Below are 26491 nucleotides of genomic sequence, written 5' to 3' on the forward strand. Positions count from 1 at the left end.
CATAAGATAAGCCCTCCAGTCCAGGCAGCATCCTGGTAAACCTCCTCTGAACCCTCTCCAAAGCATCCACATCTTTCCTATAATAGGGCGCCCAGAACTGGACGCAGTATTCCAAGTGCGGTCTAACCGCAGATATCAGATATCTGTCTGAACTCAGTTGACATTAGCTCGGCAAGGTGCAAAGATTGGTAAATGGTCATTGTCTGAGTTGCCTGGATGTCAGATGAGGAGAGTCAGCTCTGGCCTTGATACATCCAGTTAGCCTGCCATTGCTTATGCAACTGAACAAGGTGGCAATGAGCAGATGATGACTTGACGCCTAACCCCAGTCACGATTCGAAAACTTAACAATTAAAAGTCTAATAAGAATAAAAGCAGCTAAACAAACGATGATGCCCAGTCATTAAACAGGCTCTGATACCTGTTTCCACACTGTTAAAGCTGTTTATTGAAAAGTAATCTGACCATCTCCAACTAGTTCCACATTTTGGTTTACTTAATAGGGATCTAGACCACATGGAGAGACACAGTGTATGACTAGTATTTGAGAGAAAATTGGCATCTTTATTCCAACTGCTTACATTTCTTGCGGCTTTCTAATGCCCAGTTGGCAGCATCTACAAGTCGAGCCTGGCCCTGTCCTATTTGCAGATCAGTTACAAAGATCTATCTATGCAGGCTTAATCCTCCGCAGTCCAGCATAGCGGCCCATCCCTGAAGGCTCGATATAGTTCTGTTCCACTGCACTGTTTAGTTCTGCTGATCCTGCTCTCATACTTCTCCCCTGTAAGTCAGGTGCTCAATTGGGAACTGGTATTGTTGTGCAAGGAGTAAGGGGTAAATTCGTAAGGGTCTTCCTAAGGAATAGTACACTATTCCTGATTCATTTTGGAGTCCGAAAGGCTTTTTGACCAGTTGATGAGAAAGGCAAGCTGTCTCCAAAATTCTCTACAGTCACCTTATTTAAACAGAGTCAGCATTTATTTTCCTTCCTGATGCCCTAATCGTTATTCTTACAGTGCCCAGTGCTCCGCCTCGTAAAGTGGAGGTTGCAGCATTAAACTCCACTGCTTTGAAGGTAATGTGGCGCTCTCCTGTCCCAAACAAACAGCACGGCCAGATTCGAGGCTATCAAGTGCACTACGTGGAAGTGGTGGATGGAGAGGCCAGGGGACAGCCGCTGATAAAGGACGTCATGCTTGCCGACGCACAGGTTAGGAAACAAGATGAGAACGCGACGGTTGTCGGTACTCCCAGTAACAATTGTGGTTTTGTGGCAGCAGTGCTAATAACAATCATAACTGACTGAAACATTGGTTATGTATGTAATACAGGAAAGAAAATACACCACTGCGTGTGCGGAAGCCTTATTGTGACATTGCCTGATGTGCTCCCTAAAAATAAATGGCAAAATAAGACAGAGGAGATATTTGGTTAGTGAGCCAATTGTTATGTTTGGGAATGCACTGCTTAGAATTTGATGGAAGCCGATTCAATAATTTTGAAAAAGGAATTTACTAAACACTTTTTAAAAAATTGGAAAAAAAAAAGCTCTGGAGAAAGAATTTGGGACTAATGGGGGTAGTTCTTGCAGAAGATGTGGTGTGGTAACTGGGTGCGTCCAGTGCTGAGTATTTATTGTGTTTATGCTAGCAGTGAGGGATGCCCAAGCTAGTAATTGGTGGAATCAAGCAAAACGGAGTGCCACCTACCAGCATCTGCAGGATAGAATACACCACTAACTAGGTTGGATGGTCTGTGCTAATCTTAAAACAAAGGGTCTATTTACAGAGATGGTAGGAACTGAGGATGCTGAAGAATCTGAGATAACAAGGTGTGGAGCTAGATGAACACAGCAGGCCAAGCAGCACCAGAGGAGCAGGAAAGCTGACGTTTCGAGCCTAGACCTTTGTTCAGAAAGGGTCTAGGCCCGAAACGTCAGCTTTCCTGCTCCTCTGGTGCTGCTTGCTCCATTTATACTTCAGTTATAAAATTAAACGCAAGATATGAGTGATCTCAGTGAACCCATAGCTACTGAAGAACACTTGTAGTGACCACCTGGATGTCACTTGCCTTTATTCAAGTATTACTTAGACATGACACAAACCTCTAATTGTGATAAACAGAGAGATCACTTTTCCCACCAATGACCACCCAATGCAGAGGCAATTATCTGTCACGTTGAGAAGGTAAGGGTCAGCCCATTTAAAAGGGTCAGCCCATTTTCTTTCCTGGTGTTTATGCAGACATCAGTGATTGTTATCTCAGTGGTCTCGGAATTACAGGAGTTACACAGTTAGGACCCATTCTAGAGCTCAAGTCTGTAATCCATGACTGCATTGTCAGGGATCCAGTCATTTTAATGCAGCGTTCAAACCAGACTCTCAAAGTCTGTTTTGGTGGATTAAATAACCCGGTGGCATAATTTAAAGAATATTGCGTTTTTACAGTGCCCTATTAAACCCTTCCCTCAACCAACATCAAGAAAACTAGAATAATCGCTCATTTGTTTTATTGTCTTTTGAGAGATCATTCTTCTATAAAATGGCTGGTGTATTGTGCTACAAAACTGCATGAACAAAGTAGTTGATTGTATTGAAGTGCTTTGAGATGTTTCTGAGAGACATGATTAGATGCATAATAAATTGAAGTCTGTCTTTCGTCAACCTAAGTAAATATGACCTCTATGACAGGACGTTGCCTTGAGCCCAGAAGTTGGTTTTGCGTGACACACAGACTCACACAGTCTTTTTCAATACTATGCCTGTAAAAATGTGCAAACTCTACTAAAGTTATTTGTTTGCATTGTCTATCCTGATATCGATGGACGCAAGCTAGAAGATTCCCTCTGTCAGAAGATGCAGGCAGATAGTGGGGTATATCAATACAAAACGCTGAAGATAGCAGGACAGGTCAAGAAATTGATTAAAAAGGCATGTGTGGTCCAGGGCTTTATAAATACATTTATAAATGTGTAGACGTTATGGTGAACTACTATGAAACCTGGTTTGGCCTCAAATGACGTATTATGTCCAGACCTCCTCTCTGCGCTCTGAGAAGGATGTGACAGCGTTACAGAGGGTGCAGAAAAGATTTATAGGCACACACCAAGGGACGAAAAACTTAAGTTCTGTGGAAAGATTAGGGAAGCTTACATTCTTATCCTTTTAGAACAGATACGATTGAGAGAAGATTGATTTGTTTGAAATCGTGAGAAATCTGGTCAGAATAAATGGGGAGAAACTGTTTCTATTGATGGAAATGTCAGGAGTCAGATTTAAGGACTGGTGGAAGAATCAATGGAGAAATGAAGAGAGAGCTTTTCTGGAGTAAGTGGTTAGGATGTGGAATCTGCTGCCTGAGTACATGGTGTGGCAGGTGTTATGGACCAGACCAGACCCTCTAAAGTATATTATATAGGTATCCTAGACCCTAAATTTTATATTTTTTAAAAAATCTTAAGTGTTATGTACTGCATTACAGATATGATTCGATTGGTTTGTCAGTAAGCTTTAATTGAAACACGCTTTATTCTTACAGCACAGTTAAAGTATAAAGAAGAATTAGCATCTTTACTCTGTTGAAATACTTAACAAGATAACATATTATTTAACCACTAATCATCAACTGTTCCAATGTAGGCAACGTCCCATTACCATACACTTGGCAAAGGCAATTCGACAACACAGTTATGATTCTCCCGTGTCGTCTCTCTCCAATTCAGTTGAAAGAGAACTGAAAGAAACAATCTGCCCTTCTGATTTATTAAGAGGAAGCCTTGCTGTCTAAGACTTCACTCAATTAGAAGAGAACTCAAGCTTTTATCTCCAGTAGCCAGCAAAACCCATCAACTGACTGATAGCAAATCCAAAATCCTTTTTGGGTCTGTGTGAGCCTGACGCCACCCACCTGTGATTCGTTTGTTTTATTTAAGAACAGAAACAGCCAGAGAGAACGCAAAGCTGCTTATTAACTACCAGTCTGAAGGGGGCATTTCAACACCCTTGTGACGAAACAAAGCAAGACCATCAGGACAGAACACATCTCTTAAAGGCACAGCATTGTCACACCGATTCACTCAAAGCTTTCAAGGAGAATAAGATAAACATCTGAGAGACAACATTTTCAGGGATATGGGGAAAAGTTGTGGGAGGGGGACTTCTTTTTTTAAAATTCACTCATGGGATGTGAGTGTTGCTGGCTGGGCCAGCATTTATTGCCTGTCCTTAGTTGACCTTGAGAAGGCAGTGGTGAGCTGCACTCTTGAACCATTGCAGTCCATGTGCTATATATTGATCCACAATGCCATTAGGGAAGGAATTCAGCAAAACTGTAGGAACAACGGCATGTTTCCAAGTCAGTATGATGAGCGGCTGAGACGGGAACTTGCAGGTGACAGTATTCCCATGTATCTGCTGCCCTTGTCCTTCAGTGGTTATTGATTTGGAAGGTGTTTGATGAATTTCTGCAGTGCACATTGTAGATGGCATACACTGCTGCTATGTGCATTAGTGGCGGAAGGAATAAATGTTTCTGGATGTGGTGCCAATCAAGGAGTTGCTTTGTCCCGGATAGTGTCAAGCTTCTTGAGTATTGTTGGAGCTGCACCCATCCACGCAAATGGGGAGTATTCCATCTCACTTCTGACTAGTGGCTTGTAAATGGTGGACAGGCTTTGGGAAGCCAGGAGATAAGTTACTCGCTGCAAAATTCCTAACCTCTGAAATGCTGTTCTAGCCACTGTGTTCATGTGGTGAGTCCAGTTGAGTTCCTGGGCAATGGTAACCTGTCCTCCCCAGAATGTCGATAGTGGGCAGTGGTTAGATTGTGTCTAAGAGAGACCTTGATGGACTGAATGGGTTTCATCATGTTGTGGCCATTGTCTGATTGTATGAAATTGGAGTTCGCTTTCTGTATTGATGGAACGATGTGACTTTAAAAGTTTTTATTGTTTTACTGATTTTCTTTAAACATCATGCACAGCATAGCAGCGTAGTCAATTCCTGATAAACAACTATTTGAGTTAACTTAAAACTCAAATGGGCCCAAATCCTTCCAAGTCACTCTTAGCATCAAGAAACCCAGTGGACCAAATGCCTTCCTATTCACTTTCATTCTGTGGAGCATCAATGAACTAATCTGCTTCCTATTCATTCCGATCATGTAGAACAAAGTGGACCAAGCCTGTCTCCCTTTGTCCCCATCGTAAGGGATTCAAATGGACTGAACTCTCCTTCATCTCTTTCCAGTCACCCTCTTCTTTAAAGTTCTTGCAGTGTTTTATTTGAAGTTCTTTCTCCATGCACACAGTTAAATGGTCAGCACGCTAACCTCTAATCAATCGATTGAAACTCCAACTACGAGACACAATCTAATCACTTGTGTGTAATGCTGTTAGTGTACATTGTCTTCTCTTGTTTGGGTTAGATTTAATCACTAAATGAATGATTAAATGGTCTGCTCTGTAGCATTTGCAAATTGTTTATTTCAAGCCCTGGCCTTTCAAAGATCTGATGCGTGGGATAAGGCCTTTTAGCAAAGTAAATCTGTATTTGCCAGATATGCAACTTCCATCAAATACGGTCATTTGTTTTGGTTAAACCTGAAACATGAATTATCTTGAATGACATTCTCTGCAACAGGGAAAAAGATCATTGGCCTTGACTGGTCTATTCTGGTATTTACATCCTCCCAGAGCTTCCTCTCATGTTAATCACCTCATTATCATCCTCACTACTTCAATCCACCCAATCCCCACCATCTCCCAACTCCTGCTCCACTCCCATCCCTTCCCCCCTCCACTTCCTCACCTCACCCATACCTTGCCCCTCCCTGGACTCCCCCTGTTACAATCTCCTTCACATTTATGCGTCAAGTCTCCCACTAAATTATGTCAATATACCTATCCACTTCAACCACTCCATGGAGCAACATTGAAAGACTTCCATTCTTATCCTTCTGCATTGTCTCCCGGACCCTACGAATGAGCTGTTATTGTTTATTTATTTTTCTATAACTTCAAACCCATATCATATTCTTAAAGATCACTGTCAGGTGATTATTTCATCGGTTGATTTCTGGAGATATTAATTCTAAATTAATTCCTGTCAACTATTGCATTCTCTAATTTCAAGGTAACATCCTTGCAAACACAGTTTACTACAGTGCTGATATGTGATTTTTAAGAATTCACATTTCTGGCCCAGTGAGAAGGAGAGAAAGACCATCTGATTTGATTAGTGAGGGCAGCATCCTCTGCGTGATGTTCTAGCCATTGAAAATCAGAAGTCTATAGAGTCTGGAGATAGACATGCCTCAAAAATTCCATGTTGGGCAGACAAGTTAACAATCTAGAACAATCCATAGAACTTTAGATGTCATGATGAGACATGTCAAACTCATTGTTTTGTTCATATTATCTCATGAGTTGTTGAATGAAAGTGTGTGTATGTGCTTCAACATGCCAGACCATTTTCTGTGGATTCAAGTGGGGCATTCCACACAATGCATTTATCTCTGTGTATATGTATCTAAATGCATGTATTTGCACATATGTATATCTAAATGTGTATGAGTGCGTACATATCTGAGTGTATGCGTGCAATATTATCTGAGTGTATATGCATGTATCAGAGTGTGTGTGCATGCAAGGATATCTGAATGTATGTATGTGTGTATATCCTATAAATGTGTATGTGTGTGTGTGTGTGTGTGTGTGTGTCTGTACATACTTATCTGAATGTATCTCTGAATGTGTGCGTGTGTCGTACATGTGTATCTTGACAATCTATGTGTGTGCATGTGTCTATTAATAAAGAGAGAGAAAACATACTTTGAGGGTAAATTTGCAAGTAATATCAAAACAGACAGCAAGCACTTCTTTAAATACACAAGTAGGAAGACAGAGGGCAAGGTGAACTTAGAGACTAAAACTGGGGAAATAACAACAGCACACTTGGAAATGGCAGAGGGATTGAATAAATACTTTGCATCAGTCTTCACAAAGATGCTAATAGTATTTTTAAAGTAGTAAAGAATCAAGGGGGGAAGGGGGGAGAGAAAATAAATACAACAACAACGAGGAAAAAGTGCTGGAGAAACTAATGCACCTGATTGGCTGCGTCCTAGGATATTAAAAGAAGTAGCTACAATGATAGCACTGGTGATAACCTTGCAAGAATCCTTATATTCTGAAAAAGCCCCAGAAGTTTGGGACGCTGCAGATCTAACTCTGTTATTTAAAAAGGAGAGGAAAAATGCTAACTGTAGGCCAGTCCACTATTGGGAAGGTGTTCGAGTCTATAATAAAGGATATAATAGCGGAGCGTGTAGAATTACATACTGTAATCAAACAGAGCCAGCCTGCCTTCATAAAAAGGAATTCTATGTCTGACAAATGTAGAAGAATTTTTACAGGCGGAATTAATCAGAATAGACAAAGGAAAATTAGTGGATTTAATAAACCTGGATTTCTAGATTTTATTGCCTTGATAAGGTACCACACATTAGGCTACTTAATAAGATAAGAGCCCATACTGTTGGAGGTTGGATATTAGCATGGTAGAGGATTGGCTAACTAACAGAAAATAGAGAGTTGGGTGAAGAGCGGGCATGGCATCCTGTACTCAGTAGTGTGCCACTGTGTATTCAGGACTTGGACGAGTGAAGTGAATGCTGTCACTAACTTTGTGGACGACATAAAATAGATGGGAACACCAATGGTGAGGATGACACAAGGAGCCTGCAGATGGATACAGACAGATTAAGCCTATTGGAAAAAATGTACAAATGGAATATAAAGTTGGAAAATGAGAGGTTATGTACTTTAGCAGAAAGGATAGAAGAGCTACAAATTATTTGAATAGAGAAAGACTGCAGAAATCTACAACGCTAGGATTTGGGAGTCCTTGTACATAGATCACAAAAAGCTAGCATAAAAGTTCAGCAGGTAATTGGAGAAGGCAAAAGCAATATTGCCTTTATTTTAGTGGATGTGGATTGTAAACGTAGGGAAGTCTTGCTAAAACTGTATAAGACACCAGTTACACCATGTCTGGAATCCTGTGGACAGTTTGGTCCCCCTGTCTAAGGGAACATATACTGGCATTGATGGCAGTACAGAGAAGGTTCTTTAGGTTGATTCTATGTGTGGAGGGGTTTTCATTTGAGGAGAGTTTAAGCCTGTATCCATTGGAGTTTATAAGAATAGGTGGTGATCTTATTGAAACATGTTAAGTTCTTAGGGGGCTGTTAAATTCTTAGGAGGTAGAAGAAGAAAAATTGTTTCCCATTTTGAAAGAGTCTAGGCCCAGAGTGCAATTAGAATAAGGAGTCACTCAATTAGGACAAATTTGAGGAAGAATGTCTTTTCTGAGAGGAGTGAATCTGTGCAATCCTTTACTGTCGAGGGCTGGTTGTTAAATATTTCAAGGCTGACAGAGACAGATTTTTGACCGGTAAAAGGACATAGAGTTATGGGGAAAAGGCTGCAAAGTTGAGTTGAGGATAATAGATCAGCTATAATTTCATTAAATTGGCAGACTAGGTTGGATAAGGTAAATGGATTATCTCTGCTTTTACATTTAATGGTCTTGTTTATATCTTGAGAGAGTGTGCACATTTCAGTGTGTGTGTAATGTGTATATCTAAGTGTGTGTGTATGTGTATGCACTCGTTCAAAGATGTGAGATAAGGACAAGAGTCGTTATGAATTTTGACTCCTTGCCCAACATTCCCCTACCCTCCTGCCCCCCCAACTCCCCCCACCACACACACATTGTCACCCCAACATGCTGAACTGAAATAAAAACTGTCACTACTGGGCTGTGACCTGAAAGCCCATTACTAGAGCCCAGCTAGAAGCCATCGACTCACTAGTCTGTAGTTCTTGAAGATATGGGGAGAAAAGACAAAGAACCTAAAAAAAAAGACGCATTTTTACACAGTGAGAGGACACAGTTAGTGCTGAAGGTGAATTTGGCCTTGACCATAGAACAAAATATGGAAGAGCAGATTGGCTACCTGCTTTATCCACCTCCCAAATTTCTCCTAAAAGGGCGTTGCACATGTTGGAAAACAAGCGGATGATTTTCTTTTACTCATTTTACACTAATGCTGAAGACTGATTTTCATCCCTAAGTCTTTGAATATGCTAGATCTTAATCTGGCCTGTCTCTGCCAGATGCCACATCCTGACCCAACATGGCTGTAACACGCCAGGCTGGTAATGGCAAGTGGGTTTGGAACAGGTCAACTGTGAGCGACTTGGTTCCCAACCCAAACCTGGCTCCAAGTAGCCCACCCCTGGCCGTAATTGATGCCAGCCTCCACCAAAGAATCACTTTAAACATCAGCTCCAATCCTGGCACGTGGCTCCGTTTAGTTCTCCATTACTGCCAGATCCCCTAGTATGTGATGTCAGCTGCGTCATCCTGATCCAGCCCCCACCAATTCACCCAAGGCACCTCAACAATTCCCAACTCCAAGCTCACTTCAGGTGAGAGAGAATTAAATGTTCTCCCACTGTAACATTGGTCCATCTACTGATTGAGAATATTGGGATTTGACTTCCTTTCATGATCTCTGTTTTCTCTTGTGGATCTTGAGAGGCTCTGTGTTCTCTGAACGTGTTCCAAGCAGAACTACCTCAAAACTCTTCCCTCATCTTCAATTTTGTTTTTGTCTCTCTTTTTTCTTGCCTTCCTCCTGTTACTCAGTGGGAAACTGACGACACTGCAGAATATGTGAGTAAAGCGCCTGATTCTCTGTGCTGTCTGGGGTTCTTGTGTTCTAATGGAATGTAATCTTCTTGATGTTCAGAAATGCTGCAAATAGTTCTTTTCTGAATTTGCGTAGCTTGATTGCCATGTTTTGTTGTAATTTATACTTTTTGTTGATAGTATTCAATCGCGATACTTCCAAACTTTAGAATCTCGCCTTTTGCCTATCAGTGTCATTCTATAATCCATTCACACAAGTGCCACTAATGGTGAATCCCCTCAGCATGCAATCCTGGTACCATACCATTAACTGGTACTGCGTCCAGCTACCTGATAAAATGAGGCTCTGGGAACAGGGTTCAACCATAGATTGCCAACCAGAGCTGGCACCCAAAATATGAAATGGTTTCAGCAGAATCTGTTCCTGTAATAGGGTAAGTCCTGCTGTGATTTCTAAGCTGGCATCTGTGCAAAAAGATTCCGCTGTGAGTTTTTGGTTTGCATGTCTTGTCGCTCCTAGTTTGGATGTTTTTAATTTGTGCACGAAGCTGTTTAAAACCTTTGAAATTCACCCATTTAGATACTCACTCACAATAATGTATTTCCGTCACTAGGAGATGATCATCTCTGGGCTGCAGCCAGAAACAATGTATTCCATCACCGTGGCAGCCTACACAACAAAGGGCGATGGCGTGCGCAGCAAGTCAAAGCTTGTGGTCACCAAAGGTTCAGGTCAGTCACCAGCTTTGACCTTGTGCAGTTGAAGCAATGGGGGAGAGCGCTGTTTATTTCCTCCTCCATTTAATCTAGTCTTTTCCAGAAATTTTCCCTTTGACACTCCTTGCTCAATAGAAGTGAGCCATGAACCTCATCAGCTAGCATCAGCAGAATATATTCTTCTACGAATGAAGGAGACTTTGACCTCACAGGCTACCTGTGTGAGAGTGGTCATGATGCAATATTCAAGAGCAGAAACTGATTTTACTCTCCTTACCTCGGGGGCTTTGCTAACAACATCCCAAGTGACAGCCGTATTTGAGCTTGGTTTCATTCTCTGCATGGTTCCACCACTCATTGCCTTGAGCAATGAATGTGTCACACTCAGGAACTTACATTGCAAATCTTATAGCAAACAGACATCTCTCCACTTGTTTCGACCTTTGTTCCTGAGCAGCATTGTTAAATGCCTGAGACAAAATTAGAAATCAAGGTATGGACTACAAGAGCAGGTAGATGGATATTGGTGAAGGCCTGAAATTAGAGCAGAGGGGCAGAGCAACATTGCTGAGGCGTTGATTCCAGGAGAGACAGAATGGACAGATTCACAAAGGTCTTTTGAGTCCAAGAGATAGATGGGTGAATATCTGAATTTTAATCTACTTTGGATTGATTTCTGTACATGTTTACAGGACTGTTGCTATGAAGGAAGTGTTTTATCGCAGTCTCATGGCAAGGACTGATTTCCATGTTACTGTTTCTCAAGTGGGATGATAGTCTTGTTGTTTTTGAAGTAGGAATGTGTTCACTCATTAATATTTCTTGGAGATATGTGTTGTCAAGTGAGGAGGTGGAATTTTGTGACTGCTCTGTTTCTAGATTCAGGTGAGGAATCATGGAGTTATAGAGCTGTACAACACAGAAACAGACCCTTTGGTCCAACTCATCCATGCCAACCGGATATCCTAAATTAATCTAGTCAAATTTGTCACCATTTGGGCCATATCCCTCTAAACCCTTCCTATTCGTATGCTCATCCAGATGCCTTTTAAATGTTGTAATTGTACCAGTCTCCACCACTTCCTCTGGCAGCTCATTTCATTGCCTCTTAGATCCCTTTTATATCTTTCCCCCTCACCTTAAACCAATGCTGTCTGGTTTTGGACTCCCCTACTCTGGAAAAAGACCTCGACTATTCACCATATCCATGCCCCTTATGATTTTATGAACTGCTACAAGGTCACCCCTCTGCATCCAACACTGCAGGGAAAATAACCCTAGTCCCGTCAGCCAGTACCAGTAGCGCAAACTCTCCAGCCCCAGCAACATCCTTGTAAATCTTTTCTGCATCCTTTCAAGTTTAACAATATTTTTCTTATTACTGTGGTCCTATTCCTTCTGATTAATATCAGGAGAAGTACTTAGGCATTGATTCACAGTGGTTAGAGTGTTTGTGTGTGTGTGTGTGTGTGTGTGTGTGTGTGTGTGTGTGTGTGTGTGTGTGTGTGTGTGTGTGTGTGTGTAGTGTTTGTTGAGAGGGAGGCTTACAATTCGCTTGTTCCCAATGGAGTTAGCACAGGACTGGCAGCTGGGCTGCTGTTGCATATGTGCAGGAGACAAGCAAGCAATGAATCCTCATGTTTTATAGAGCTGTAAAAGAGTAATGTTTGCAAAGCAGCCTGCAAATATTCCACAGAGACCATCTGTCCTGTTTCCTGGAGAGCAGAATTCTCCCCTTGGTGCAGTGGTGGAGAGCAGGCGCAGTTTTCTTTGAACATGAACTTTGTTACATGTTAATTAAAGGAACAATGCCCTTGGAATTAGTGCTGATGAGAATAATGGATACCTACTGCATTTATAGGATGTTCATCAACAGTTATTTTAATGGAAGTTTAGATTAATGTCTGCGTTAACATAGCAGACAGAGGAATGTCATTTTGATATGTTAAGCACTCACCAGTTAGTGCTGTCACCAGAAATTCCTTGCTGACAGTGTGTATCCCACCTGCTGTGAGAACTGTGTTGGTTACTAATTGGCCTGGAGCCAAGTAACTAGATCACTTCAAGCCATCGGCTCCCCAGTAAGTGTGAGAATTTGTTTTTCCCTGACAATTTGCTCATGTTTGGTTCATCCAGAACCAACTTATCCCCCCCTTACCATCACCTCAAGATGTGAGCAGTGTGTGATAGTGGGATCCCAAGTAGGCAGGTGCGATATTTCTGTACACTGCAGCCTGATTTAAGTTCTTTTTTAAAAAAAGCTACACATTTCCTGCAGAGTTTGACACATTCATACGTAGATTTCACTGCTCTGAGAAGGTCGCTAAATAGTCATCTCAGGGAAGTACAAAGTAGCAGGTGAGATTGAGCAGGCCCAATAAGAAAGTGTTGGAGCAAAGCTTGGAAATCTTCATCCAAAATATTGACTGGGCAACTGTTATTATTGTCATTCTAGCATACGGTCTGCTTTAAAATGCACTTATACACTCCAACCTATTTTGGACTGTGGGCAGTACCACCAGAGGGACCAATGTGTGACTGGGAAGAACGAGAAAGAAGACGGACCGTCAGTAACTTACCCAGGGATCATGTGGAACACTGTTGGGATTTGCTTGGAAAACTGAGAGCAGACCAAGAAAAGGAAAACCAAGTGGTTGGACGTAATGGAATGGGCACATGGAATATTAGGGGATGGGCATGGTTTCATGACCACCAAGAAAGGGTAACTTGAGTGAAAATGAAGCTCTGGTGTTACTGTGTGAACATTTTGATTTTGATTTGATTTATTATTGTCACGTGTACCTGAGTACAGTGAAAAATTTTGTTTTGCATGCAGTGCAGGCAGATCATACCATACAAAGACACAAAGATGATGGGGTGATTGAGCAGCAAGAAATAAAAAGCTACGGCAGCAGAGAACGTGCACATAAAGCAAGATCAACATCAGATTTGAAATTTGAGAGGTCCACTCAGAAGTCTAATAACTGTAAGGAAGAAGCTGTTCTCGAACCTGTTGGTACATGTGTTTAAGTTTTTGTGTCTTTCACTTGATGGGAGAAGTTGTAAGAGATTATATTTCCTGTCAATTGTTTCATTGGAGGTACACAGGAAGTTCCATACCTCTCGCTAAGTGGCTGAGAGTGGAATTGAGAGAATGCATGCACTAAGTGTTCTTAGGATCACAGGACCATACTCTTTTCATGTACAGAAACAGAGCTGCTAGAGTATGCACTCCAGCACCTCCTTCACACCAGCCACAATATAGTGGAACACTGGTACAGTCAAAGATAAGAATTTAAAACAACTTGGACAATGAAGTGTTGTGACACCTGGCAGTAAAGCAGCATAGATTCTGATCTCTCGTTACTGATGGCAGTTCCACATTTTAGCTGGCAGTTTTATATTGTGATTTGAGCAGGATACAAGTGGTGTGGTGCGTGGGAAATAAAGAGAATACTATATGGAAACTAAAGGGAGAAGGTAATTTATGATGCTAAATGCTGTGAAGTTACAATGCAGATAGGTGACTGTCAATAAAAGGCCTAATTCAAATATCATATATATGTTTGCATCTGTGAGTATTTCCTGTCAACATTTTCCATTATTCATTTCAGTGACAGTGTGTGTAACAGAAACTGTCACTGTTTAATCCGTGCACTGCAGTTATACCTCTGATCCATGCACCGTGGTAATTCTGCATGCCACAACTGGCAAGAGTGGCTAATTAAAGCCCAACAGGCTGACTTTAGCTGTTCTGATCATTAATGCTGAGGTGAATTAATAAAGAAAAGACAAAAGTTAGGACAGCAAGTACAACTTTCAATTGGCTGCTAATTAAATTCGCAAACAGTTATTCCCTACCCTTCAACCCTATTTTTGCCAAAAAATGAATATATTTTACCTTGATTCCCCAAGTGTGACTGTGCGGAAGTTCAACTGGCTTGCACGTAAATTGCTAGTATGCATATGGAAAATGCTCTTCTCAAGTGCACACACATGTATATCTAGAAGTCCTTATATTATTTGAACAAACAAACGAATTTACCTTAAACTAAGCTTATCACTGTGCAGGGGGACCAAGAAACTGCTGAGAAAGAAACATTCTAGTCCTAGGCCCCATTCATCTTGAGTAATTTGCTGTTCCGTAACAAATGCTCAATACTAACAGTGATTTAATCGCAATGACCCATAGTGTCAGTTTGCACAGCTGATGCTGTCACTTCGCTCAATCCTCCAATAAAACATTTGAACTTAATTGTAAGTCTTAATTTGTACTGAGGAGCATTTTTTTTTTCCCCTTTGGTAAGCAGAACCTTCTGCATTTAACTTTTACACAGCTCATTTGGTGTGATCTATTCATTCCACATTTTCCTTTTGCTTCTGTCCTTCCTGAAGCAGCTGCTGCTTGTAGGTGCATTGGAGGCACTGTAAGGCACCCACAGGAACCTCACCTGGTTTTCTTTTCCTCTACTTGTGCGAGATTTCAGGGTGCTATTGAACAATGGCAGGCGTTGCACTTGACCTGTCTTAAGAATTGCTTAAAATCAACTGGCACAGAAACTATGGTTTTCCCTTCCTTCTGACCGCCTGCTGTAAATTGCACCAATGTGGCCTGCAGTGAGAACATTGAGGAGTCAATGGGCACCTTTACCCCACAAGTTGGTGGGCACCTTTGCTGCCCCACCCTCCAATTAGTGACCACCCTTCCCTGCCCAAATCAGTGCCCACGCCCCTCCCCAGCAGTCAGTTCATACCCTTGCTTCCTCCAGTCAGTGGGCACATTTACCTTCCAAGTCAATCGATTTAAAGACGTCATGAGAACATTAGGTAACAAAAACAATAGGAACATAAACAACAACAAAGCTCTATTTTCTTGATTATTTTCTAACCTATTACCTTTTCCTCCTCTATCCTAATAAAATATCTGGATGAATGAAGCACCGTTGCACACAATCATGATAAAAGTCATTGACCTTGTCATTGATTTGTTCACAGTAATGAGATTGAAATTGGCCCGAGCTAATATCTTGCCGGCATATTGTCTGCCTGGAGCTATAGCCCACATTGCATCTGGACAGTGTTGATTTAGATCTGCCTCCTGGGCTACGCTCTTGTGGGAGTGTTGCTGACTAGCACATTGTGGTTCGGAAATGGTAAACGCATTCAGGTAATGACTGTAGTCAGACACTGGCCGGCTGTTGGCTTATTGGTGCTTTGCCAGCAAATGGTTGTGACAGGGACAGATTGGAGCTGCAGCTAAGCCAAGGATCTTAATGTTTCAGAGCTCTTGTGATTATTTACTGCATGTTCCCTGAATGTCACAGACTGATTTCTTCAGTCTGTGCAGTCAAATGTCCTCTGGTGCAGTGAACTTCTGCAGTTTTCAAGTTGAAGAATAATCAAAACCTCTCTGTTAAGAATGGAAGCAGGCTGTACAGAGCAGAAAGTTGTTGAATATGGCTGCTAATTCAAAAGCTGATCTCAATTCAGTTTGGGAGAGGAACACTTCATTAGACCTCAATTCCCTCTGAGTTTGTAGTGTGGAGTGGGAGAAACAACAAAATAAGTCAACACCTTCAGACTATTTTGACTTTGCGCATAAAGGTGGACAGTCATAAAATAGCAGACCAGAATTCGGTAATTACAAATTTTTATAGATGCGCCATAGAACGCATCCTATCTGGATGTACCACAGCGTGGTCTGACAACTTGTCTTTCCATGACTGAAAGAAACTATAGAGAGTTGTGAATACAGCCCAGTCCATCATCCAAACCGGTCTCCCATCCATTGACTTCATCTATAGTGCACAGTGCATTTGGAAATCAACCAGCATCATCAAAGCCCCCTGCCACTCTAGTTATACTCTCTTACACCCTCTTCCAATGGGCAGAAGACATGAAGGTTTGTCTACACATACAAACAGATTCAAGAACAGCTTCTTCCCTGCTGTTTACCAGACTTTTGACGGACCTTTTTAATGTTAATGTTATTCTCTCTCTGCACCCCTCCGCAGCTGTAACACTGTACCCCGCACTCTTCGGTTATCCTGATGCACTTGTATAGTTTGATCTGCCTGTTATGCACTTTTCACTGTACCTCGGTCTATGTGACAGTAATAAATCAAACCAAAATTAGCCTGACAGAGGGTCAAGTTTAATTGAGTGTCAACTGTTCTGATGTAACTCAAGGAACCAGCAAGTGGTAAAGTCGTTGAGGCCCCACAGAGACAAAGAACAGGTAAAAGCCTCCAGGACAGAAGACCAGATCATAGTAGTTACGAGAAGAAAGGCCAACACATTAGTCAGAGCTCGTGGTTGAATTCAGAAAAGAACTGGTGTTCAGACAACTGCAGCATTTGCAACGCAAGGCCAGGTCTGGACAGAATAGCACCTTGAGAGATCAATGTTGGTTTAAGCTGACTTTTCTGTGTGTTTAAATAAAATGACAACTGTAACAATGTTCCTTGGTGCAGTTAATTGATTTCAGACAGAAATGGGAAATTCTATGACAGAACAGTTTGAAGATCGGAGATTGCCTTGGCGGAAGAATGATGTCTGTCAGCTGTGTTGCTGGATTCAGTCCCAATAGCTGACTGATCCTGGCACCATTTAATTCGCACAGGGGCATGCTGCTTTATTAAGACTTGTTCTGCATGGTTCTGGATGATGCCCACATACAAGCTTCAGCAATATAAACAATGAATGTATTCCGTTGTTCCAAACATCCTTTGAGTGCTGTCTGCAGGCTGCAGCTGAGATCCAGTGCAAAGGCTCCCTAAGCCAGCACCTTTTGTTTTGCATCGAATATTTTATTTTACTTGATGCATTTTTCACTTGGGATGAAATAAACAGAATTATGGCTATCTAGAAGGCATTACAGTGCTAGGGAACAGATGATTTGCACAGACAGTAATGGATACCTGGGAGCTGGAATCTAGTCAGGGGATTAAATTAGTTTCTTTAAAGAGTGAAAAACCCATGACACATTACAAGTTACAATTCAGTTGAGGGATTTGCTTGATTTGTGGATCACACAATAGAAAAACGGGATTTAGTGGCAGGCTGTGATCAACTTTTGGAGCTCAGATGGTTTAGACATAAAATAGTAGTTGTGGAGGAGGTAGTTGTATGCTGGATTAAAATGAGATACTTGAATGTTTTATGAGTAGAAAAATGAACATGTGAGAGTGAATAATGTGCAGATATGAATCTTATTTATGGGTTGAGATGGTTAATATGCGAAATAAGGGATCATACCAGGGATTGAGTTACAGTGTGGAATCTATTCAGTAGCTTCCTGTTGTCTGTTGCCTTAAACTACAAGGTAGTAAACTTCAATAATAATTGCAATAACAATATCAATGGAAAACTTACTCATCACAAGCCACTGTCAAGAATATTTTCTATATTTGCAGGTGAGATTCTCTTTGAAGTATTTCCTTCACCCCATTCATTCATTTCTGCCATTTACAGAATCAACTGGGTACACCTTAACCGATTGAAGCGTAGATTCTCAAAGGGTTAAATCACAAAAATATTCAGTAACAGTATGCAGATTAGGGACCTCCTGGGCAGCACATCCAGTAGGGCTGGTATTCAGAATGTATTCTTTGATTTATTCGTTGCATGAGTAGAAAACTTAGGAATATCTTGTCTTCCCCAGTGCCTCTCTTTCTCTTCAGTCTCCAGATTTTGTTTTGAAACACCCAGACTTGGAGTCTCCCAGTCCCTACGTACTTTCTTTCATTGGTACACTCCTCCTCTCCAAGGGAGTGCTCAGAATTGTGAGCCATGGGCATTCACTGTGACATACTTTGATTCAGGAAGAGGAACACAGCCCCTGTGGAAGTGTTTCTAGTGCATAGTCCCAACTACAACTGAGCCAAGTGTTCTCTTTGTTGAGTTGTCACAGCAACAGAGTGCTGGACTAAAGCTAAGTTCCAGCTCACTGTTCTCCTATGGGTTAAATTGATCAGGAAGGGCTTTAAATTACAAAGCTGGAGAAAACCATTTGCTTCTCAGCCTAATGACTCTCACCCACTGGCAACTTAATTTTGCTTTTGCCACTTTGATAAATCTCTGTTTGGCCAGTTCATTGTGATTAAGGAAAGTGAAATGCAGGGAGCTGCGAGAACTATGGCAGGCAAATTGTGCCTACTGCTGCATTAAATTGAATGAGAAACCCTTGCTGTTCATTTGCATACAGAACTGCATCATTAATCAGGACAGCAGTCTGCCAGCTGTCATTAGCTCAGAACTCAATTTGCTTAACTGGAAATAGATATTGCAGTGAAACCTGTGAGATCGCAGTGACAGACCTCCTCCATCCTCGTGGTGGTAGCTGTTAACTTTCTTCAAAGGTGGGAAACTAGTGCCAAAAGACCAACTGCCCATTATGAAACCCATTTGTTTAAAGATTGGATTGGAAACTGACGAGAGTGTAGAACAGCCTATCAATCTGCAGTCGACTAGTTTCCACCACCAGCTATAGGCAAAAACTCTTCTTTAAAAGAAAAGTTGTTTTGCTCGCCTCTCCTGAGAATGAGGTTTTGAAGGCAAGGGTTTATGGGAGTCTGATGCCAGGGTGGCCATTGAAGAACACTCAAATAGTCAGTGTTCAGGTCTGATCCTAACCAGCAAATGTTGGCAGGCTATTTGATAGGGATGGACGCCAGCATCAACTGCAAACTGCCTCAACACAACCCTTCCCAGCACAAACCACTGGATAATGAGAGGAGCAGCATCCCAAAGTGATTTGGGAACTCCAATCCATCCTCTCAATACCAAAGCCATTACCCCTTTTCAGCAGACTTAATGAGTTAAACCTAGTGAAAACCATTAATCCATTCTTAGGATATAGGCACTCCCGACTCAGCCAGCATTTATTGTCCTTCATTAATTAGAGAAGCTGGTGATGAACCTCTGCCAGCTATTAGAATGATCATTCCAGTTAGTACCACTTCCCTGCTGTTTTACAACAGTCTTGCAAACTTTTCCTATTGGACATACAATAGTTCTGATTCTTTTTAAAAATTATTAAATCTCCTTAGGTAACCTATTCTGGCCATTAGTCCCAGAACGTGAAAGGTAGTCAACTTTTCCCAAGAAATTAGAAGGTATCTCCTTTGTTCTCAGTCATTAACACTGACAATACCAGGTCTGATGGCTGTCACTGTGGGCTTTTTTTAAAAATACCTCCATGCATTTCATTGCATGCAATATGAAGATATTGGGTAAAAGCAAAAATCCACCCATTGAAAATGTTACCAATGGCTTTCACACACTCATTCCTCTTTGTCTGAAATTATCTTCTCCCGTGACCTGTTATGTGTCTTCCTGCTTTGTGTGCCTCTTCCCCGGTCTCCCTTTTTACTGCCTCCTCTCTTTGTGTAGGCATCTGTCTCTTACTTTCCCAGACTCTCTGATCCTTCTTTTTCCCTCCTTCCCACCTCTTCCTTGGTCTAGGACTGTGGAATTTCCCAGTGCCATTCCGATTTGTTTTTCTCTTCTCCATGGTGTATACACAGCTTCTTCTTGAGCAGCTCTTCGGAATCAAGGATGACTTGATCTTCTCTGGATTAGTGGGTTCTAAGATGGACAATAAGTCCAATGCATCCTCAAAGACTCTTCTACGTACAGGATGACAGAGCTTTGAAGGATCAGCAGATGAGTTTTTTGGAGGTTTGTATGCTTCTTCCAGCACCATGGCTTCAACCTTCATGCGCCTGCCGAAGGCTGTCAATGAGTTCACTGCCTTCCACATTAAAATTTTGTCATTTTGGTTGGTCACAAGTCAAGGACTCTTCTAATTTGGTGAAGATGTTTAACCTTCTCAGATGAGGATGCTAATACCAGATTCTTCATGTAAATTGAGGAAAGAAACATTTTGGTGAAGCAGCGAGTCTCAAGGCCATAGAGTTTTGATGTGTCCTTTCGCCTTGATACTGTTTTACTTACATAGCAGTATAGGTTCCATCTCTCACAGAACCCCAAACTAAACCATTGTCGTCAAGTCAACAGAATAGTGTTCAATAAGGGTCATGTATTTGTCCAAAATTTCATTCTTCTTTATAGAAGAGAAATGTCAATTGCTTTATTAATCTGGGTACATTGCTTACTGACATTTCACATGTTCTCTGTTACAGTTCCTGATAAGCCCATTTTGTCAGCCCGCCTGACTCAGGAGAACACAGTCGTGGTACAGTGGCAGCCTCCCTCAGCAACATTCGGTCAGCTCCTAGGGTATCAGCTGCAGTTTGGGCGAACAGATGTCCTGCCTCTATCGACGTTGGAGTTCTCAGACCGCGAGTACCAGTATGTGGCCCACAGCATGCACAAAGGTGCCACGTATGTATTCAGGCTGGCAGCCCGGAACAGTGCTGGCATCGGGGAAGAGGCAGTCACGCAGCTGACTCTACCTGAAGATGTGCCCCGAGGTTACCCGCAAATTCTTGACTTGGTGAACGTCACCACCTCCTCAGTTCAGATTGGCTGGCTGCCCCCTGCCTTAGCAGAAAGGAATGGCATCATCACAACATACACTGTGTCCTGTAAACAAGCAGGTGCTCAGAACAACCCAACTGAAGTATCCACCAACTCCTCCCAGACTAGCCTCACATTGAACAACCTTAAACCGGACACCAGTTATGACATTAAGATCAGGGCACAAACCAGTAAAGGCCCTGGCCCTTACAGTCCCGCTGTTCAGTATCGGACGATGCCATTGGATCAAGGTAGGGGTTATCTATTGCCTTGTCATCCCGGGTGGCGGTGGGGCTGTTTTGGTTTGGTACACTCTCTTCTACTTGCAGTCAACCGCATCCAGTCCCAAGGTAAAATGTGTCAGGTCTGCTGAGAACAAGCTGTTGGTAGCTTCAGAATGCTTCATTGCTCATGCAGGTAAGGTCATCGCTTGGGAACAGCAGGTCATACCCAGTAGAGGTGATCCTCAGTGGGCTCTTCGCTCCATGCTACAAACATAAACACACAGGTAGGAATGACTGCTGTTATATACTTCTGACTTGTGGCAAGAAGCAGTTAGCCCAGATACTCTAGAAGATGAATAGGCCACTGGCCAAGGAGACTTGGTGGTCATGTGGACATCTGATGTTTCCTCAGTGCCCAACTTACCAGATAAAGCATTGACCAGCAGAGCAGATCCAGTAGGGCAGTGTTGGTTGGGGCAGGAAACTATTGGTGATCCCAAAATCGGAACCTACGGTGGGTATACGGTGGTCCTCTGTAGTTTACGTGAAGTGTCATGAAATTAGGCACCGTGAAATAAATGGAATATTAAATTGAACGTGTACAAATAAGGACCAAATTTTGTGAGAGACTGAGAAATTCCTTTAAGTGCCCTATTTCAGTACTGATGTGTTCACAGTCCACTATGTTTACGGCCATTGTTACAGAATACCAGTGTTTGTTTACATTGTTGTAGGACAGTTTTCTTTTAATTTTTCCTCTTTTCCAGCAGTTTTCCCTAAAAATTTCCGAGTAAAGCTTGTAATGAAGACCTCAGTGCTACTTAGTTGGGAGATCCCAGAACATTACAACTCTCCAATTCCATATAAGGTAAGTTTGTGTCTGTAAATCATCAACTTCGTACACATTAAAACCATCACAATAATTACCTTGGTCAAGGATCACTTGTGGACACATGGTATTGCAGAGTTGCGAGACCCACCACCACCCCTCCCAGTTTCCCTGGAATTCCCTCCCTGAGGGCATTGTGGACTGCAGCAGTTCAAGAAGGCAGCTTACTGCTACCTTCTCAAGGGCAACTAGGGATCTGCAATAAGTGTTGGCCAGCCAGCAATGCCCACATCCCACTAATTAAACAGAAGACCTGTGTCTGAATGTTCTATTGGGAACTGGCTGCTCCTTTGAGTAAGCTAGATGACGTAATTCTATTTTGTTGATGCCTTTTCACCTGCTGTGTGGAGGTTTCGATAACTCTGCCTCCTAATGACATTCCCTTTCTTTACCGTTATCCAAGAAACAGAGTTGCAGCAGAACCAAGTGCCATCTCAGTTAGCATCCCATTGCAAAGCTGAGATAAGTGGATTAAATAATCCGCTGAGTGTGACAGGTCGACATTAAACTGATGTGAGTTGTATTATGAATAGCAGTGATTGGTGCACCTAGCATCCACAAAAAAAAATTAAGAGAGATATGTCAATGTGATAGGTTAATAGGATATTGGAAAATGTTACCAGAAACTGAGATAAAGCAGAATCTTACTGAATTGCGTTTGTTTAAGCCCCACCCTGACTGTTAGTACAGTTCCAAAGGCTGTAACTCTGATGTTTAGTGAAGGTATGGTTCTATTAACTGCTGCTAGTTAATCGTTGCGCAGGCCCAGATTCACACAGTCCCTAGATTAATTAGTAAAATTTCCTCATAGCGCCAAACTATAAGCTACGTGCTTAATTTTAATGTGAATACTTACAGCAGTTATACTGAGGTGAATTAGGGGACATTTTCAAAAAGACAGATCCAGTCATGATTTAAGCTATGAATGTCTACAAAAGCTTATTCCTCTCCCTCTGTTCCATTTCCTATTCCTGTGTTCCATTTCTGGAAATATCCACTCCTATTTCTAACTGAGACTGCAACTCAAGCACTTAGTTTGTATAGAAAAATTGTCAGAATTCAGGAAAAAATTGTTCTGACCTAAGTTTAAGTAGAGGTGAAAGAGAGAGTGTGTTCACTTTTGATGAAATGGAGGAACTAATTGAGGGATGCAGCTATAATTGCTGGCATATAATTGCTGAACTGGGGGCAGTGTTGTGGGATGAATGCAGTGCTGGCATTGAAGATCATATTCAGTTCCCCGATGGTGAGTTCTTGATCTCAATCATCAAGGGATTGGCATCAACTATACCCCACATTCAGTTAGCTGCCAGTACTCACCACTCATATGTAAACAACTGTCACCCAGGAGAAGTGCTGGTGGGCAGCTGATGCCTGTTCTCTGACCATCTCCAAGCAGGAAACTTAAACTGTAAGGAGAAGAGAGAAAAATTGGCTTGTATAAAATATCCTAGGATGGGAGCATATACCTTGAGAGTAGAGCAGAAACCAAGTGGCACCAAACTAGTTTGAGTAATTAGCCATGAAATAAGATAACCACCAGAAAGCAATAGAAAGTGACTCTGCATGTCAGAAAATAGATGTCCTGGTAGACAACAGTCTGTGGAGACAGTGGGAGGGATATCAGCAGACTCGGTCAAACATCAAGGGCAACGTAAGTAATATTCCATTAACGCTGTAAATGAGAAACATCACAGTCAGAGATTATTACAAACCTGTGAAGTTGCCGTCTGCTTCAGTGATGCTGGTTAAACCTGCACTTGTTTTGTCCCGACTCGCAGTTGCACAAACATCTCAAAATTGTACTGTGCCTGGGATCTGCTCCCCAGCCTGTTTCCAAATAGTTGTCGTCATCTAAATGCGGGCTTCAGGGAAATATTTTTGAGCCATGCCATGAAAAAGTGACAATGAAACAATTCAAACACATGATCATGACACCACCTACCTCAATGAAGGCTCTAACTCAAACAAGGGTCCAGCTAAACTCCGCAGGCATCTCTATTCTCTACAGTCCAATCCATTCCTATTCCTTGTGGGAGCCCAGAAATTAAGTTATTCACCCATAGGGCTTTCCCACCAAGTCCAAACCTGCCCTCCTCCAAGTATGGTGTTCTATTTTCCATCTGGGATTGCTGGTTATTGTGCATAATTAGGGATTTTAGTTGATTAGTTTCTTTCGCCATAGCTTAAATTTCCGCCTTGACAGGGACCAGCTAATGCAGCACAGGAATATTAAAGTTAAGGCAGTTTTACTTTTACTTCATTTATGGGATGTGAACGTCACTGGCAAAACCAGCATTGTTTCCCATGCCTGGTGATAAGCTGTGTTCTTGAGCCACAACACTACATGTGTCGTGGGTGTATCTGCCGTTGTATTAGGAAGGAAATTCCAAAATTTTGACCCAGCCACAGTGAAGGAATGGCTGATATATTTCCAAGTCAGGATATGTGTGTGTCTTGGAGTAGAACTTGAAAATGGCAGCATATCTATGCTGCCCTTGGCCTTCTCATTGGTAGAAGCTAGCAGCTTGAAAGGTGTTGTCTAAGGAAACTTGGTGAGTTGCTGCAATGCATCTTGTAGATGCTACATGCTGCTGCAACTGTGTGTTGGAGGTGAAGGGAGTGAATGTTTAATATGGTGCATGGAGTGCAGATGAGTTGTGGAGCTTCTCGAGTATTTTGGAATTGCATTCATCCTGGTAACTGAGAATATGTCTTCGCACTCCTGATGACGAACAGCTTCGGAAGTCAGAAGGTAAATTAGTCCCCACAGAATTCCCAGCCTGTCCTTATACGATAGTATTTGTATGGTTGAGTTTCTTTTCTGGCCTGTGTGGCTTAGCTGTGCAGTGAATGCATCACTCGGTCAGTGGAGGTGGTTTTTAACATTGGTTTATTGTCAGTTTGTGCAAATAACAGAATACCAAAAAGACACGATGTTTCCCTGGATAACAGTAAGACAAAATTGTGAAAAGAAAGTAATCAAGTTGGGAAAGAAAGACTTGCATTTCTATAGTAACATGTCTCTCAGAAATATCTTGAAATAATATGCATACAGTGCATTACTTCGAAATTCTGACAGCTTTAGTTACAGTTTTAGTAGCTGAGGCCAATAGGTTTTTGTCAAGTATGCAGCTACAGAATCTCAAACATCCACTGCAATAAGCAAAAGGGACCCTGTTTAATGCTTTAACTGAGGGCAGCTTTCCTGACAGTGTTCCACTAAGGAGTCAGCTTAAATTATTTGCTCAAGTTGGCACAGTGGCTCAGTGGTGAGCACTGCTGCCTCGCAGTTCCAGAGACTCGGTGAGATTCCACCTTCGGGCAACTGTCTGTGCAGAGTTTGCACGTTCTGTCCATGCCCGCGTGGGTTTCCTCCGGGTGCTCCGATTTCCTCCCACAGTCCAGAGATGTGCAGGTTGGGTGGATTGGCCATGCTAAATTGCCCGTAGTGTCCGGTGATGTGCTAGTGGATTAGCCGTGGGAAATGTAGGCTTACAGGGATGGGGAGTGGAGGCAGGGTGGTGGGGGATGATGGTGGTGGTGCTGGTAGTCTGTTGGGGATACTGTTCCTAGGATCGCTGTGAGCTTGATGGTTGAAGGGCCGGCTTCCATACAGGAGGGATTCTATGATTCTAAATCCTCAGCTGACACTTGTCCAAATTGTTGTTTCTTAAGCGAAGTCAAAACTATTGTACAGCACGATCATTGTACTTCCTTATGATGATATGTATGTTTTTGGAATTATTTTATGAATAATGAGCAGGAGAAGGCCTTTCCATGCCTGGAGGCTGCTCTTCCATTTAAGAAGATTGTGGTTAATCTGATTGTAGCCTCTAATTCACATTCCTGCCTATCTTCATCGCCTTTTCATTCCTCCGGCTGCATGGCAAGAATCTATACGTGTCTGCCTTAAAAAATGTCCAAGGACTTCCCTGCCATTGCTTTGTCAGGAACAGAGTTCCAAAGACTTTGAAAATAAAAACCAAATGAACTGCAGATGCTGGAAATTAGAAGCTAAAGCAGGAATTGCTGGATAAACTCAGCAGGTCTGGCAGCATCAGCGGAGCAGACCCCCTGAGCTTATCCATCACTTTCTGTTTTTGTTTCGAAAGACTTTCAGCCCTCTCTAAGAAAAAGAATTCTGCCCTGCCTCCAAGTTTCCAGTGAGCAATTCCCCTTCTTTTTAAACAGTGACTCCTAAGTTCTGGATACTCCCATGCCCGGAAATATCCTTGCTTTCTAAAACCTAAAGATGCTGGAAATCACAGCAGCTCAGGCTGCGTGAGCGAGAACAAGCTAGCGTTTTGAGTCTAGTTGACTCTTCATCAAGAGCTTGATTGGTTGCTGCCTGACTCACTGTGATTTCCTGCACCTTTTGGTCTCAGTACAGATTCCAATATCTGCAGTAATTTGCTGTTATCCATTCCTTTCTACTGTCAAGACCCCTCAGCTTCTTG

General features: G+C 42.1%; 1 protein-coding gene across 1 annotated transcript in view; it reads left to right on the plus strand.

Moving 5' to 3' along the window:
• The window catches only part of LOC125465764 (receptor-type tyrosine-protein phosphatase delta-like), a 472774-nt gene that overhangs the window by 316652 nt on the left and 129631 nt on the right, over positions 1–26491 (plus strand). The window contains exons 13-17 of the mRNA XM_048559575.2: positions 1020–1213; positions 9717–9743; positions 10334–10451; positions 20582–21169; positions 21913–22010. Of these exons, the coding sequence (XP_048415532.1) occupies positions 1020–1213; positions 9717–9743; positions 10334–10451; positions 20582–21169; positions 21913–22010 (1025 nt within the window). The remainder of the gene's footprint in view (positions 1–1019; positions 1214–9716; positions 9744–10333; positions 10452–20581; positions 21170–21912; positions 22011–26491) is intronic.

Source organism: Stegostoma tigrinum, chromosome 30 (assembly GCF_030684315.1).
Source record: "Stegostoma tigrinum isolate sSteTig4 chromosome 30, sSteTig4.hap1, whole genome shotgun sequence".
Taxonomy (NCBI): domain Eukaryota; kingdom Metazoa; phylum Chordata; class Chondrichthyes; order Orectolobiformes; family Stegostomatidae; genus Stegostoma; species Stegostoma tigrinum.